This window comes from Megalobrama amblycephala, linkage group LG10 (assembly GCF_018812025.1).
Source record: "Megalobrama amblycephala isolate DHTTF-2021 linkage group LG10, ASM1881202v1, whole genome shotgun sequence".
In the NCBI taxonomy this organism is placed as follows: Eukaryota; Metazoa; Chordata; class Actinopteri; order Cypriniformes; family Xenocyprididae; genus Megalobrama; species Megalobrama amblycephala.
In genome coordinates, this window is record NC_063053.1 from 3,363,218 (window position 1) to 3,380,214 (window position 16,997).

The following is a 16,997-nucleotide window of genomic DNA, read 5'->3' on the forward strand; positions in this document are numbered from 1 at the left end:
GAAGCTTAAACGACATTAAGTCTGTCAAGAACATGTCCAGGTCATATTTCGTGCCAAAATCATTAAAAAAAATTATTATGCATGGTGATATTTGTTGTACTACCTGTAATTTATGCTGATTTTAACTAGGATCACCAATATATATATATTATAGTAATGTGATTTGGGGGAAACTATAATGAAAATGTTTCCAATAGGCTTCATTTTCTGCAAACAATGCATGTTCTTATTCTTTTATTTTGATTTTGCAGTGAAATATGATCTGAATATATAACCGTGACCTGAACAAAAGCTCACCTTCGTGTCAGGAACCTCATAGAAATCTGAAAAGCAATATATGTGGTTTCAATATTTGATCAAAGAAATCTTATGAAACTGTGCACTTCTTGAAAAATAATCTCTCACCCGGACCGTTTCCTCGAGTAGGCACAAAAGGTTTGACCCCTCTGTTAACCGCCGGCTCTGTAAATAGACCTCATTAGAGCTTGATTTACTAATTGCAGTCATAATAATAAAAATAATTCAGTGTGCTACAACGTTTTAAACGCCTTGCATAAGCGTTTCTTTATCATCTCACTTGTTAGTGTTTTCTCAGTGGGGTCAATGTAATTATCTTCATCCATTTCGTCCTCTGGCTCAATGTAATCGCCCTGAACAGAGGAGAGTGAGTGTTGTAGTATCAGGAGTTTATTGTGCGTTAAATTAAAGTGCAAGCCGTTATTACATCATCTTCCTCTGCCAGACTGCGGTGGGTCGGTCGCGGGGGTTTGTGCCTCTGTTGCAGATGGAAAGGAGTGTTTGGTTTTGCCGGCCGACCACGACAGCTGTCTGGTGTAGAAACACACAGGATGTCTGGTTTTATGTGCCATCACTGCTTAACAGAACTTTCCTTTTGTAGAACTGAACCTTTTAGTATGATGTCATCAGTTACTCAAACCCATTGCATGTTTTTTAATTCCGTTAAACACAAAAGGAGAACCTTTGAAGAAAGCACAGTCCATACAGTGACCAGGAGCTTTCAAAAAAAAAAAAAAAAAAAAAAAAAATTTTTTTTGCAAAATTGCAAAACATCTTCAAAACCTTTTGTGTTCCATGGAAAAAAGTTCTTTGGAACAACATGTGGGTGAGGAAATGATAGCAGAATTTACATTGTTTTCAGTGAACTAGCCTTTTAAAGTCAACATGAAATGCTGTTTGCACCCCATTTTTCTTGTAAAATTAGATTCAGAGTGAAAAATGTAGGGCATGACTTAATTTTCAATTATTGACTGGATTACAAAATAAGAGTTCTTGGTAGAGCGGCACGATTCTAGATCACATTTTGAGATCATGATTCTCCAATGATTCTGAACGGACAACTGAACAAAATAACTTGTAATTTACTACAGCTTCTGACACAATGTTAATTGCTGCAATCCATTTAAAATGTTTAATTATTTTGAATGAATTATTTAAAAAAATCAGGTTGAATGAATGATTCAATGACTCACTCATAAATACTTCACTTGTTTCATTACTGGATGAATCAGGGTTTTTGGATCTCTTTAATGAATGATTCAATGACTCATAAATACTTGTTTCATTACTGGATGAATCAGGGTTTTTGAACAAATCACTTGAATGAATGATTCAATGACTCACTCAAAAATACTTCAGTTGTTTCATTACTGGATGAATCAGGGTTTTTGAACGAATCACTTGAATGAATGATTCAATGACTCACTCATAAATACTTCAGTTGTTTCATTACTGGATGAATCAGGGTTTTTGAACGAATCACTTGAATGAATGATTCAATGACTCACTCATAAATACTTCCCATGTTTCATTACTGGATGAATCTGCATTTTTGAATGAATCTCTTTAATGAATGATTCAATGACTCATAAATACTTGTTTCATTACTGGGTGAATCAGGGTTTTTGAACGAATCACTTGAATGAATGATTCAATGGCTGCGTCCGAATACCTAGGTAGCTGTCTTGCTGCCTCGCTATCTTATAAGAGAATGACTTGTACGGCAGCATTTGTGCATGGAGGTACCTCACGAAGTTGATTTTGGACAGACTTCTGAGGCAGCGTAACAGTTTAATGATCTGCAGCAATATAGCGTGAGCTTTGGTGAGAACTAAACAAATATTTAATTACTACAGTTGTAATTTCTCGATAGAAATGATATCAAAATTGAAATATGTTGGTCAAAATCTAACATTTATACACAAACTGAGCAGCAAACGCAACTTTCGGATGCCATCTTTATTTTTCTAGCTCAACTGTCACAGAATGGAAAGCACAGGATTGTGGGATATCAAAGGCAGCTAAGGATACATCTATGCTTCCTTCAAAAATCGATCTGAGGAAGGCATCTCATGAGACAGGAAGTGAAGCTAACATTGGATTCGGACATGCCTTACTACCTTGAAATGTGTCCTCATAAGGCAGCATTTTCCAGTTTTCGGACGCAGCCAATGACTCACTCATAAATACTTCCCATGTTTCATTACTGGATGAATCTGCATTTTTTGAATGAATCTCTTTAATGAATGATTCAATGACTCATAAATACTTCACTTGTTTCATTACTGGATGAATCAGCGTTTTTGAGCAAATCTTTTGAATGAATGATTCAATGACTCATAAATACTTCACTTGTTTCATTACTGGATGAATCAGCGTTTTTGAGCAAATCTTTTGAATGAATGATTCAATGACTCACTCATAAATACTTCACTTGTTTCATTACTGGATGAATCAGCGTTTTTGAACAAATCTGTTGAATGAATGATTCAATGACTCATAAATACTTCACTTGTTTCATTACTGGATGAATCAGCGTTTTTGAGCAAATCTTTTGAATGAATGATTCAATGACTTACAGTTTAATACTCTTTTGTCGCCACCTAACGATGTAATCGATACAGTCATTATATGAAGCGTCAAGTCACTTTCAGGAGGTGATTTACTCTATTTTGATCACTACCGCAGACATCAGTGTTTATATCCGAAATATAAACTTTTATTCCAGTACTTCTGTTATAATTTAAATATTTGTAACCTGAAAATAATGATACTGTGTGGTTGAAAAGACTGTTTGTGAAGCTGTTTCATGTCTAGATGCTTTCTCAGATCGAGAATTATCGAGATAGCCATCTTTTAATGATTAATCATGCAAAAAAGTCAAGTTATTACATTTAAATAAAAGATTATGAAATCAAATATTTTGCATAAGGCGCACTTATGAATCATTCACAATAAGACCATGAAAATTTACAAAGTAAATGGAGCCAGTTTTGATTTCATGCTGACTTTAAAAATAATTTGTGCTACAAACCAGTGTTTATTATTACGATAATAAATTAAAATAATATGATAACAAATAACAATTTGCAATATAAATAACCAAAACCCGATGAGATCGGAAGCCTCAACATATTCAGGTTACAAATGTCCACTCTAATGTTAAAAATAAGGTGGATAAAATCCATCAAGCCGTGAAACTCACCCACATACTCTCCTCTGGGGTTTGTAATGGACGGGCCGACGGTAAAGGGCTTCACACCGTGACCTTCTGACCTCGGTGGAGGCTCATAGCTGTCGTCATGCTCGCCCTGTGGGTCCTCATATGGGTCACTGTCCTGTAATATTACAGATATTGATCAATGTCTTTCCTGTTTCTCTATATGTTCTGCTTTTACAACAGTATTAATGGAGAATTTCACCTAAAGTCATTACTCATTTCAAAGTAATGTTATTTATAATTATTTTATATATATATATATATATATATATATATATATATATATATATATATACAGTACAGTCCAAAAGTTTGGAACCACTAAGATTTTTAATGTTTTTAAAAGAAGTTTCGTCTGCTCACCAAGGCTACATTTATTTAATTAAAAATACAGTAAAAAACAGTAATATTGTGAAATATTATTACAATTTAAAATAACTGTTTTCTATTTGAATATATTTCACAAAGTAATTTATTCCTGTGATGGCAAAGCTGAATTTTCAGCATCATTACTCCAGTCTTCAGTGTCACATGATCCTTCAGAAATCATTCTAATATGCTGATCTGCTGCTCAAGAAACATTTAATGTGTACAATTGTACAAAATATTTGTGTACAATATTTTTTTTCAGGATTATTTGATGAATAGAAAGTTCAAAAGAACAGTGTTTATCTGAAATCTAATCTTTTGTAACATTATAAATGTCTTTACCGCCACTTTTGATTGATTTAATGCATCCTTGCTGAATAAAAGTATTCATTTCTTTAATTTCTTTTAAAAAAATAAAAATAAAAATTCTTACTGACCCCAAACTTTTGAACGGTAGTGTATAATGCTACAGAAGCTTTGTATTTCAGATAAATGCTGTTCTTTTGAACTTTCTATTCATCAAGGAATCCTGAAAAAAAAAGTACACAACTGTTTTCAACATTGAAAATAATCATAAATGTTTATTGAGCAGCAAATCAGCATATTAGAATGATTTCTTAAGGATCATGTGACACTGAAGACTGGAGTAACGATGCTGAAAATTCAGCTTTGCATCACAGGAATAAATTACTTTGTCAAATATATTTAAATAGTAAACAGTTATTTTAAATTGTAATAATATTTCACAATATTACTGTTTTTTTACTGTATTTTTAATTAAATAAATGTAGCCTTGGTGAGCAGACGAAACTTCTTTTAAAAACATAAAAAATCTTAGTGGTTCCAAACTTTTGGACTGTATATATATTAAACATGTCTGATTATATATATATAAAAAGGCAGAATTTCTCATTTTTATTTAGTTTAAAGGATTAGTTCACTTTCAAATGAAAATTACCCCAAGCTTTACTCACCCTCAAGCCACCCTAGGTGTATATTTTCTTCTTTCTGATGAACACAATCGGAGATATATTAATAAATATCCTGATGCATCCGATCTTTATAATTCCATCCATAAACATACTCCACACGGCTCTGGGGGGTTAATAAAGGCCTTCTGAAGCGAAGTGATGCGTTTGTGTAAAAAAATATATATTTAACAAGTTATGAAGTAAAATATCTAGCTTCCGCCAGACCGCCTTCTGTATTCAACAACTTATATCTCCGATTGTGTTCGTCTGAAAGAAGATAGTCATATACACCTAGGATGATTTGAGGGTGAGTAAATCATGGGGTAATTTTCATTTCTGGTTGAACTAACACTTTAAATGACTAAAAATGAATATTGAATTGCATGTGCATGGACTACAGTTATTAAATGATTACTGATGTTACATAAATATACATTTGTCCCGTAAGTGAACTGTGAATTCTTCATCAGGCTGAGGCGTGACATTACTGAAGTAAACCAGCGCACTTACAAAATCTGAATCAGAGTACTTCTCAGTATCCGGAGCTTCGCCTGAAAAATGACACAACATGGTCATCATGAGGTCAGTAACTGAATATATTTAGAATGTGGAATTTTGATTTGTCAACACATAATTGATTCTTTCACACGGTCCATAAATGAATTTAGAATGAACTACCACTGTGTGGAAATGTGGCCTTTTAAGGGCCACTGTATTATATTATGCTTATTTCAAATGGCTGAATCAACCTGACTGCATTGGATTACATCAGCTAAAGTCTTTTTTTAAGGGTCAGATGATCAAGTAGAAATAAGTGCACATTTTTCAACTGCACATTTTCACTTTCTGTAGTGCAGTTCAGAGAGACTTGCCTTGATAGTCTCTTGCTGGTACTTTTGGAGGTCCTTTCTTCTTTATTCTGGAACAAAATAACCCAAAATACAGGAAGTTCTTGAGAGTTCATTACTGTTGATATCAGCACATTGTGGATTAGTGATAGTGCTGAGTGAGTGAGTGGATTATATTTGTCGTTTGTCAGCAACGTTTAAACACCACATCATATAATTGCATGCAATCTACAACATACAAAAGCAAAGACACACAATGGCAGGATGCAACAGAATAATGAGACGGTTGCTAAAAGCCAGATTATAGTAAGTCGTTCCAAAGAAAGACACCACAAAGGTGAGGTTACAGTGGCTGTCTGGTGCCATTTCTTCACATACAGACAGAGAAGATCAAGCAGAACCCTTAAAGACTGTTTGCCACCATATTTTGCAATTGACACCTACTGATTGGATGAAGAAAATGAGGTTATAAGACACACATGCTGGATTTTAAGAGCTAGATTCACTGCACATAAACGCAATGAAACATTGATCATACCGGTCCAGCGTACTTCTCCCGGTTTTGAGAATATTAGCCGTTTGTTCGGTCTGAAACCTTAAAAATGAATGAATTAAAAAAACAAAAGATTTCAGTTATTTGTATTGATGAATATTATTTGGTTTGAACTGTGTACTTTATTGTCTTGATCATTTGCATAAGCAAATTTGCATTTCCTAAGGAAAAACGTGAGTGTCGTTTGCCTGTGCATAACACACCTCCACTAAATCTAGGCTGTTCTTTTTATGATTTTCATTGTAGAAAATTGTAAATACAGTTGCGTAGTAAAGTTCAGACATGAGGAATCATTCATGTATGGAGCGCAAATGGTGTGGAACAAAAATGCTTTGAAGTGCATTTAAATTTCATGTACTTGAGGTTTTGAAAACCCCTAAGCATGAACAATAGCAACAGTGATACTTGACTTGGCAAACACCGCAAATAATTGCATTTGCAATCAGGAATGAGCCAGAACTGTTTTGGGGGTTTTTATGTTACTATAATGACTGTTTTTGTACAGCAGGTGTCCTTTCATTAATAACATTGCTTGCTATTGTTGCAAATAATATTGTTTTTGTCATGCACGCCACACCTAATGGCCTGTTTTGGGACTATTCCTCTGTATGAATAGAGGAAGTGAGAGGAAAGTCACCAGATGTTTCCTCGTGTCTGTTTTCAGACCGACTGCGAGTCAGGATTGATCAAGCTCAGAACATGAAAAATTTAAATGTTTGATTGATAACTTTGTCGTCTCCTGTTGTGTTTGAGTTCATGAAGAAGTATATTGAATATAACATACCTTTTTAATCTGTTGAAAAGGCTGTCGTCATTCTTTTTTATATCTTGAACCATTTTTTGGAGTTGCCTGAAAAACAAATCACGATGAGTTAATAAAAGCACATGTACACTACTGTTTAAAAGTGTGGGGTCTGTAAGTGAAAATACAGTAAAAATTGTGAAATATTATTAGAATTTAAAATAGCTGTTTTCTATGTGAATATATGTTAAAATGTAATTTATTCCTGTGATCAAAGCTGAATTTTCAGCATCATTACTCCAGTCTTCAGTGTCACATGATCCTTCAGAAATCATTCTAATATGATGATTTGCTGCTCAAGAAACATGCCTGATTATTATCAACGTTGAAAACAGTTGTGCTGCTTCATATTTTTGTGGAAACTATGATATTTTATTTTTCTTTGATGAATAGAAAGTTCAGTTTATTTGAAATGTATATAAATGTCTTTACTGTCAGTTTTGATCAGTTTAATGGATCCTTGAGTAAAGTATTAATTTCTTTCAGAAAAAAAAAAAAAAAGAAATCACAGGAATTACAGACCCCAAACTTTTTAATGAGATAGATAGATAGATCATGACATATGTTGGGGTATTCTCAATTTGAACAGCAGGACATCAGTGTAGGCTATAACATATAAAGCAAATCCTAATCCTAAAAAAATTCTCGATATAAACAATTAGGGTTGTCAAACGATTAATCGCATACAAAATAAAAGTTTGCATAATATATGTGTGAGTACTGTGTATATATAAATACACAAATTAATGTATATATTTAAGAGAAATGTTATGTACAAACTATTTTTTATTTATATATAATATAAATAATATAAAAATATAAATATAAATAAATAATATAAAAATACAGGGAGTGCAGAATTATTAGGCAAGTTGATTTTCTGATCATATTTTTTTCCCAAGCACATTTTACCAATTCCAATCCACATCAATCTTAATAACTACTATTAATATTGTTTTTAATCATTTATAAGTGATATATAATTGTTCATGAAGGCTGGAAATGAAAAATGCCTTATATTCAGGTGTGCAGAATTATTAGGCAAGTTTTCTTTTACAGGCAAAATGAGCCAAAAAAGAGATTTAACTCAGACTGAAAAGTCAAAAATTATTAAATACTGAGAAGGACGCAATACTAATGCAATACTAGAAATTGCAAAGTTAAAGCATGACCAAGGGACAGCAAAATGCTCATTGGGTCAGCGGGGTCAGACAAAAACAGGTGGAAAAGAAAAGACACGTTAACTGCAAAATAATTAAGAATTAAGGTGAAGAATTAAGTGTGAAACCATCAGGAACCCTTTAGTCTCCAGCGCCACCATTTTCCAGAGCTGCAACCTACCTGGAGTCTCTAGAAGTGCAAGGTCTCAGGATCTCAGAGACTTAGGTTAGCTAAAGAATCCTAAAAAATGACCTGCACTTGATAAGAATCACAAGCTGAAGTGTTATAAAATACATGAAGACTGGGTTTTAATAGGGCTTATAGACAGACAGATTGAGAGTGACTCCTGAAGGACCAGCACCACATCCTCTTGTACCACTGTTTGAAGAATTTATCCAGAATCTGGCAGTAAGGTGTGGGAGTTTACTTTTAGTCCATCTCTTATCCTGAAATGTCTGTCTTGCAGAGATGGACTAAAAATGATCTTCCAAAACTTACTGCCAGATTCTGGAAGATAAATTCTTCAAACAGTGGTACAAGAGGATGTGGTGCTGGTCCTTCAGGAGTCACTCTCAAGCTGTCTGTTTATAAGGCCTATAAAAACCCAGTCTTCATGTATTTTATAACACTTCAGCTTGTGATTCTTATCAAGTGCGGGTCATTTTTTAGGATTCTTTAGCTAACCTAAGTCTCTGAGATCCTGAGACCTTGCACTTCTGGAGACTCCAGGTAGGTTGCAGTTCTGGAAAATGGTGGTGCTGGAGACTAAAGGGTTCCTGATGGTTTCACACATAATTCTTAATTATTTTGCAGTTAACGTGTCTTTTCTTTTCCACCTGTTTTTGTCTGACCCCGCTGACCCAATGAGCATTTTGCTGTCCCTTGGTCATGCTTTAACTTTGCAATTTCCAGTATTGCATTAGTATTGCGTCCTTCTCATGAGTATTTAATAATTTTTGACTTTTCAGTCTGAGTTAAATCTCTTTTTTGGCTCATTTTGCCTGTAAAAGAAAACTTGCCTAATAATTCTGCACACCTGAATATAAGGCATTTTTCATTTCCAGCCTTCATGAACAATTATATATCACTTATAAATGATTAAAAACAATATTAATAGTAGTTATTAAGATTGATGTGGATTGGAATTGGTAAAATGTGCTTGGGAAAAAAATATGATCAGAAAATCAACTTGCCTAATAATTCTGCACTCCCTGTATAAATAAATACATATACATATAAATATTTATCAAATATATACATGAATGTGTTTGTATTTACATATACTTAATAATTACACACAGTACACCCACATATATTAGGCAAACTCAAACTTTTATTTGGTATGCGATTAATCGCGATTAATCATTTGACAGCCCTAAAAACAATATAAAACAACTAACAGCCAGACAAAAAATGTAATTTAGACACCGTTTTGGCCTTTATTCATATAAAACAGTGTGAAAAGCACAGAGACGGGATCGATAGGCTATACAAGCGGAAACTCGATATGTGTTGGAGCGCTAAACAAGAGATTTTTAGAAAAAAGGTTTAGAAATGGTCCATAGGTTAAAATAGAATTGTAAAAACATAATATTTTAACAAATTAGAATGAAAATTAATCATTGTCTTCTTTTTAGCCGTTTTGATGCGATTCATATATTGACGCCAGAGGAAAAGGCACTAGAGGGCGCTTTTAGCGTTTGTGTATGACGCGAAAACACTAGAAATTAAATTTGGCATTTTTACATATTTAAAAAAACAAGTTGTATATCATTTGTGATGTCAAATTTGGGATGAACCGCAATACAAGCACGTGTTTTTTTTTTACAGAGAACCGTTACACTCCTGATATATACTGTAGATAGATAGATAGATAGATAGATAGATAGATAGATAGATAGATAGATAGATAGATAGATAGATAGATAGATAGATAGATAGATAGATAGATAGATAGATTGATTGATTGATTGATTGATTGATTGATTAGGGTGACCATATTTTAATTACTGAAAACCAGGACACTCTGCCCGGCAATGAGATACTCAAATGATACTCGAAATTTACTCAAAGATGCCTTATAATTTCAATACATTTAAAGTAGGCCTATGCCTCCTCTATATGGATAGAAAATTGTTATATTACAAAATACTATCTATAACCAAAGACACAAATTCAGATAGGCTTCTCAGAGGTTACTCAACATGTTTTATTATGACAAGTTTCAAAAATAACGAATGAAATGATATAAATAATGTCTCTTCTGTATTAGAAAAATAATAAATAACAACAAAAAAAATTCCTCTGCTATATTAGCAATCCAAATTTAACAGAAAATAGCTCTCACAAACGTACAAAAACTAACAAAAAACATCTATATCTTTAGTTTTCTTCTTCATCCTCGTTTTCCTCTTCATCCTGTTTTTCTTCCTCATCCTCCTTGTTTGCCCATTTATATTTTGCAGTAGAGCTGATCTTTCCCAGCAGTTTTTTGTTAACAAATAAGCATGAAAGTTAAAAAGAAATTTATATAGGCCTATCAGCTGTTACATCGCAGGGTACAAAGGAAGAGCACAACGAGCTGAACTCATAGTAGACGATAGCTGAAGGTTGCTCTGCTGTTACACAAAGTATCTGTTATTCAGTTACAGACGATGAAAACATATAAACTGTTACCTAGAAGTAAACAACTGTAGTTTAGGCATAAGTCAGCTGCGACGCTGAGAATATAGTTACCTTTATGGAATAATCCACTAATGTCTTGAGATACAATCTGAACTAATATTCTCGGTTGCACGTGCATTATTAATATATGAATACTAACTCATTAATATTCATGTATGCTCCGCCTTCGGAAACCGAAAATCTCATAACGCCGGTCAATTTAATGGCCCAATGAAAAACAATGAAAACCAGGACATTTTCATCACTTTATAAAAAACAACCAGGACGTGAAAACAGGACGTTTGGTCACCCTACAGCAGATAGATAGATAGATAGATAGATGGATAGATACTGCAGGTAGATATTCAAATAGATAGATACTCAGAGTAAAAAGTACTCAATTTTAGTACTCAATTTAAGCTTGTAGAACTTAAAGCGTAAATATCAACATTATAAAATCAAGAAAAACTACTCCACTTTTCTGAGACTGGTGTTCCCATCATGCACTGGGTCTTGAATAATTAATGAGGTTGATTTTATGCTGTTTTCCAGCTGTTTTTACACTGTTTTATCATTGCTTTTGTGGTTATGTTTAGTAGCTTAACATTTTGTGATATTTGGAGTGGCATTTTGAGTAGAAAATGAACATTCACACTCAAAACGATCCATCGAATGTTACCGTCATTGTGTATTATGTACACTCTAAAAAATGCTGGGTTAAAAACAACCCAAGTTGGGTTGAAAATGGACAAACCCAGCAATTGGGTTGTTTTAACCCAGCAATTGGGTTGTTTTAACCCAGCGGTAGGGTTAAATGTTTGCCCAACCTGCTGGGTAGTTTTATTTAACTCAACTATTGTTTAAAAATTACTGTATTGCTTAATTAAAATTAACCCAAAGTATGTTGGAAATGAACATTTATTAATGTTCAATGAATAATTATTAAACAATAAACATTTATTTAATTGCTTATTAATAAATTTATATTAATAAACTATTAAACTATTAAATTTATATTAATAGAATATTAAAGCTTATTAATAAACATTCACCTTTTGTCTATTATTGTTGCCTCTATTTGCATCTGGTTTTTAATTTCCCAACTATTTTGGGTTCATTTTAAGCTAGCCATATAGCAATTTTTAAACAATAGTTGGTTTAAATAAAACAACCCAGCAGGTTGGGCAAACATTTAACCCAACCGCTGGGTTAAAACAACCCAATCGCTGGGTTTGTCCATTTTCAACCCAACTTGGGTTGTTTTTAACCCAGCATTTTTTAGAGTGTAGCAAGTACTGAGGTCTCTGTGTTCAAGCGCTGCGTTACTTTTAATATGAAGATATTGTATTATTTACTTAGATGTTTCTAAGTAAAGCATACACTTTAAACGCATGGTTTAATTCAGTGTTAAATTGTATGAGTAAAATGTATTGCAAAAGAAACTTCAGCAAAGTAGAAATTACTCAACCTTTTACTGGCTAAGTTAAAATTATATTTTCTTTGTTAAGTTTACTTAACTTAGTTAAGTAGAGTTACTTAATTCCATATTTGAAATGTACTTAAAAAAATATGCGTGCAAAAACTTGCGAAAGAAAAATTAAGTAAATTTTACTTATTGTTTTTTATGGTGTAGATAGATAGATAGATAGAGGCATCAGTACACAAGCAGTGGTTAATATGCTCTGTGAAGCTCTCAGACGTTTCTGTTCAAGCGTAACGCCATTGAATTGTGGATTTTAATAGCTCATCAGATACAAAGTTAACTGTTTCTGAGTGACTTCACGTCTGTGTTAGGAGAGGCAGCGGAGAGGCAGCGGCGACCGAGACATATAATGAACATAATTACAGTCCTCACACAACTTCACAGCAGCGCTGAAATTCAACACAATTCCAGCCTCAAACTCTTTAACTTCAGTCAATAAAAGTCAGTCACATGACACATTTACTGGCATCACATACAGTTACTGATAAATCACACTGGAGTTATTGCTGATTAAATGCTTTTACATTTTGCAAATAATATAATTTGCTATAATTTGAGCGATGCAGATAAAAAAAACCCCATTTTTATTAAAAACATACACCTGTCAATATAGATTTGACAAATGCAAACTTTTAGATCCATTGAAAAAGCACTTCTTAATCCTTGTTACCCAATGCTAATCTGATTGAAACAAAGCAACTTCCTTAAGCATAAATAGCAGCAAAACAGATTTTCTTACCTAAGTTTAACAGTAGCAGGAGCCGTGAGTTTGTTGAGTTGCTCCATTCTGTGTTAGCTATAGGGATTGTATCAGGTTTTTAGTATGAACTAGTAGTCGAGTGGCAGCTAGTGCTCATAATGAGTGTGTTGGACGTCGGTGGTTAAGCAGCACATGCTGCAGCTGTGAAGAGGAGGGCGATTTTCCACAGAAGTGGTTCGTAATGAGGATTTTGAAACTACCGTTGAACGTCATGTTACCTCTATATTTAGAGTAAAGTCACTCTGAACTGATTCAGTTCAATGAAATTTTGCTATTTCTTGAATCTCTGTATTCTCAGTTCTCCGTCTTGTGCTTTTTACAGCCTTTTTATGCCTAATAATAATTATGAATGGTTTCTCTCAATGAATTGTATTATTTCTCTGGTCTTCTGATGCATTTGTAATAATAATTTAACACATTTATTCTCCATGGATGTGAAACAAACTGCATGGCTTTTCTTAAAAGGTTTTGAAAAGGTTAGTGAAAGTGTGTGCTTTATTTTTGGTTGCAATAGTATTTCTCTGTTGGTCAATGAAACCAACGTTATAATATAGTAACTGTACTAATGTATTTGTAGATATTGTGACAATTACATACTTCTTTGCAAAACTTAAAGCCATTATTCATAATTCATATGTTAACTTATAATGCATTTATATCTTTTCATGAATAAAACCAAAGTTAAAATGCATTATAGTATTTGTAGATTATGCATTAAACTTTCTAAAGGTGTAACAATAAATAAGTATGTGGTTACAATAATTCATAAGATCATACAATGCATTATAAGGTGCATTACAAGGCATAATTAATGCATTAAAATCAATACATTATAGGCTTTAAAGCATTACCCATTTTTTATTGCTAATGCTAAACTATCCTATAGTATATTAGTAGTGAAAATATTTTGTTAGAAACCCAGTTTGCGTGTGTAAGTAAAACTAGTAGACAGTTTCCTCATTGCTGCAGACAATCATTGACCAATGAGGAACACATGAGAAAAAATACTGGGAATTTACGGCTGGTTTCTACAAACAGGCAACTGGGTGGAGAGCTTAGTGTAGAAATAGAACAGAAACTGATTCCTTACGGCCGATGAATGAGGCTGAACTTGTTGAGGTCACCGTCCGACAGAGTCTGAAAAAGAAACAACAAGTTTCAAACAACGTTGCAATGGCCCAGTCAAGTCCAAAAGCTGTGGCGAGAGCTGTGCATAGACCCACAAACCTCAATAAACCTGAGCAACGCTGTAAAGAAAATTGGGCCAAATTCCTCCAGAATGATGTGAGAGATTGATGAAGTCATACAGAAAATGATTACTAAGTTATTTCTGTAAAAAGTGGATCTATATGCAGTTGAATCATAGGGTGTACTCAGTTTGTGACTCATGGCTTTATTTTTGTTCAGTAAATGCTGACACGGTGTGAGAAGTCATGTGTTGTTGTTCATCTGAGGTTTTATTTTCCAAATTTTAAGACCTGCTAAAGACCAGATGAATTCTCCAGATGAAAGCCAAACAAAATATCATGAATTTTACTAGAGCTTCTGACAAAATATTAAAAGGTTAGTTCACCCAAAAATGAAAATTCTGTCATTTATTACTCACCCTCATGTCGTTCTACACCTGTAAGACCTTCGTTCATCTTCAGAACACAAATTAAGATATTTTTGATGAAATCCAATGCTTTACGATTCATTTGATTCACATGATTGGCAGTTTGATAAACAATCCGAATCACTGATTCGAAACAAAAGATTCATAAAGCTTCAAAGCAGTGTTTTGAAATCGGCCATCACTAGATATTGTTGAAAAGTCATTATTTTAGGGTTTTTTGGCACACAAAAAGTATTCTCGTCGCTTCTAATAATATTAAGGTTGAACCACTGTAGTCACATGAACTGTTTTAAATACGTTTTTAGTAGCTTTCTGGATCTTGAGAGGTTCGGTGGCATTGCTGGCATTGCATCAAAAATATCTTAATTTGTGTTCTGAATGTAGGTCGACATGAGGAATGGCATGAGGGTGAGTAATAAATGATATTATTTTAATTTTTGGGTGAACTAACCCTTTAATTACTGCAGCCTATTTAAAAATGTTTAATTCATTTGAATGAATTATTTTTAAAAATCGGTTTGAATGAATGATTCATAAATGCTTCAGTTGTTCAATTACTGGATGAATCATTTTTGAACGAATCTCTTGAATGAATGATTCAATGCCGAATACATTTTTAACAGTCACTTGTCACCACCTAGTGGTGTAAAAATGTAATTGATACAATCTTTATTTGACGTGCTAAGATACTTTCAAAATGTACTCGATGACTGCGTTCCACTCCAAATTTTTATGCCCTACACTCGCTAACTTCCCTCCGTCTCGTGGACTCGGATCATTGCTTGTGTTGCATGAGTGCCCACTACTGGTGGAATAAGGTTTAAACGAAATGCACTAAACCCTTGATCACTTGGAATTCACTATGGAGCTGATTTATTATTTAAACCCCTTTTTTTCCTTATGATTTTGTTTAATGCACCATTCTATATGCATAAGTTGTTAGAGAAAATATATAAAACCCTATGAGATGTTGGAGAAAAATAAAATTACACAAACGAAAAAAAATCAATAGTGTAAACTTTGACTGTGAACATAAGGTAGCTACAAGTATTATGTGATTAAAGGTACAATATGTAAGATATTCGCAGTAAAATATCCAAAAACCACTAGGCTAGTGTTATATATTTTGTCCAGCTGATTACTAACAATATCTCTAATGTTTTTAACTACTTGTAAATCATGAGAAAATTCCCATTCTAAACAGTGACACGGGGCAGTGCAGTCGCCTGTCAATGACGTCAGTTACCCTTTGTTACCGCCTTTACTGACGTAGAAACCACATGACAACAGTGTCGTGGACAAATGCGGAAGTAGTGTCTAGCGTCCAGCAAACCACTAGCTTGCTTCAAGCAGTTCCTTATTTACTTCTTGCACGTTTTATTAGTGATGGCGAAATGAAGCTTTGCGAAGCACCGAGGCTTTCCCCTCAAGTGTATTGTAAAAAGGTTCATTACTCGAAGCTTTTCAACACAGTGCACACTAACGACATCTTGTGGTCAAAAGGTGGAAAAACTGCCTTTGCGTCCCAGACGGCGCAGCTATTTTTGGACTGTTTCATGTAATAAATCAGTTTGTGCTATGAAAAGCATATAAAACAATGCAAATTATTATTATACATAAAGTCTTTCACGTGTCATTTTACTTACACAATTTGAATAAATGAGTCTGAATAAATTTTTTGTGGAAAAATAGGCAAGCTTTTGGCATTATTTTAAAATAAATTGTTGTCATAGAAGTATGAACTGGGAATAAATACAAACTGAACACATGTAAATATTTATTCGTATTATGACATATTCTTTTGCTAAAAAGCAAATGACACTTCACATATGCGCAAGGGTTCACGTTATGTGAATCAGAATATGAAGCAGTCACGTGGTTGTGTGCGAAAACGAAGCTTCGGACGTCACTGATCACGTGGTTATGGCAAAACGAATCAAGCTCCGATACAGTGCTTCAATGTGAGATGTTTCGTTTTTTTGATACAAGTTTCGAAGCCTCGGTGTCGAACGTCACATCACTACGTTTTATGGTGGATTGTGTTACTTATTTATGGAACATAATTACTGTTTACTATCTGCCGCTGGTTCTGTCGACAAGGACAGCTCCCGTAAACGTAAGCGTACGGGCCAACCAAACGACCCAAGAAGAGTTTGGGACAAGAGGAGAGAAAGAGCGAGGATCAATATCGGTGTTGCATTTTCTAGATGGAAAGAGCTTCACCTAGAAAGAGATGCCGATCTCGCTTGTGTTT

At 33.8% G+C, this 16,997-nt stretch overlaps 2 protein-coding genes across 14 annotated transcripts in view; one reads left to right on the forward strand and one right to left on the reverse strand.

The window, feature by feature from the left end:
• The window catches only part of blnk (B cell linker), a 33,615-nt gene that overhangs the window by 7,128 nt on the left and 9,490 nt on the right, over nucleotides 1-16,997 (reverse strand). For 3 of the 10 annotated variants that reach the window (XM_048204003.1, XM_048204007.1, XM_048204002.1), the window contains exons 1-11: nucleotides 14,356-14,448; nucleotides 14,219-14,265; nucleotides 7,043-7,108; nucleotides 6,244-6,300; nucleotides 5,730-5,776; nucleotides 5,368-5,408; nucleotides 3,503-3,635; nucleotides 725-828; nucleotides 578-650; nucleotides 406-462; nucleotides 298-323 (exon numbers count right to left, since the gene is read on the reverse strand). In XM_048204003.1, the coding sequence (XP_048059960.1) occupies nucleotides 298-323; nucleotides 406-462; nucleotides 578-650; nucleotides 725-828; nucleotides 3,503-3,635; nucleotides 5,368-5,408; nucleotides 5,730-5,776; nucleotides 6,244-6,300; nucleotides 7,043-7,108; nucleotides 14,219-14,265; nucleotides 14,356-14,433 (729 nt within the window). In that variant the 5' untranslated portion in view covers nucleotides 14,434-14,448. Of the gene's footprint in view, nucleotides 1-297; nucleotides 324-405; nucleotides 463-577; nucleotides 651-724; nucleotides 829-3,502; nucleotides 3,636-5,367; nucleotides 5,409-5,729; nucleotides 5,777-6,243; nucleotides 6,301-7,042; nucleotides 7,109-13,107; nucleotides 13,679-14,218; nucleotides 14,266-14,355; nucleotides 14,449-16,997 lie in introns of those variants that run through there. The other 7 variants (XM_048204004.1, XM_048204005.1, XM_048204010.1 and 4 more) reach the window with 7 other exon arrangements.
• The window catches only part of dntt (deoxynucleotidyltransferase, terminal), a 180,857-nt gene continuing 169,065 nt past the window's right edge, over nucleotides 5,206-16,997 (forward strand). For all 4 annotated transcript variants that reach the window (XM_048204013.1, XM_048204016.1, XM_048204018.1 and 1 more), the window contains exon 1: nucleotides 5,206-5,439. The gene's annotated coding sequence lies outside the window, so the exon portion shown is untranslated. The remainder of the gene's footprint in view (nucleotides 5,440-16,997) is intronic.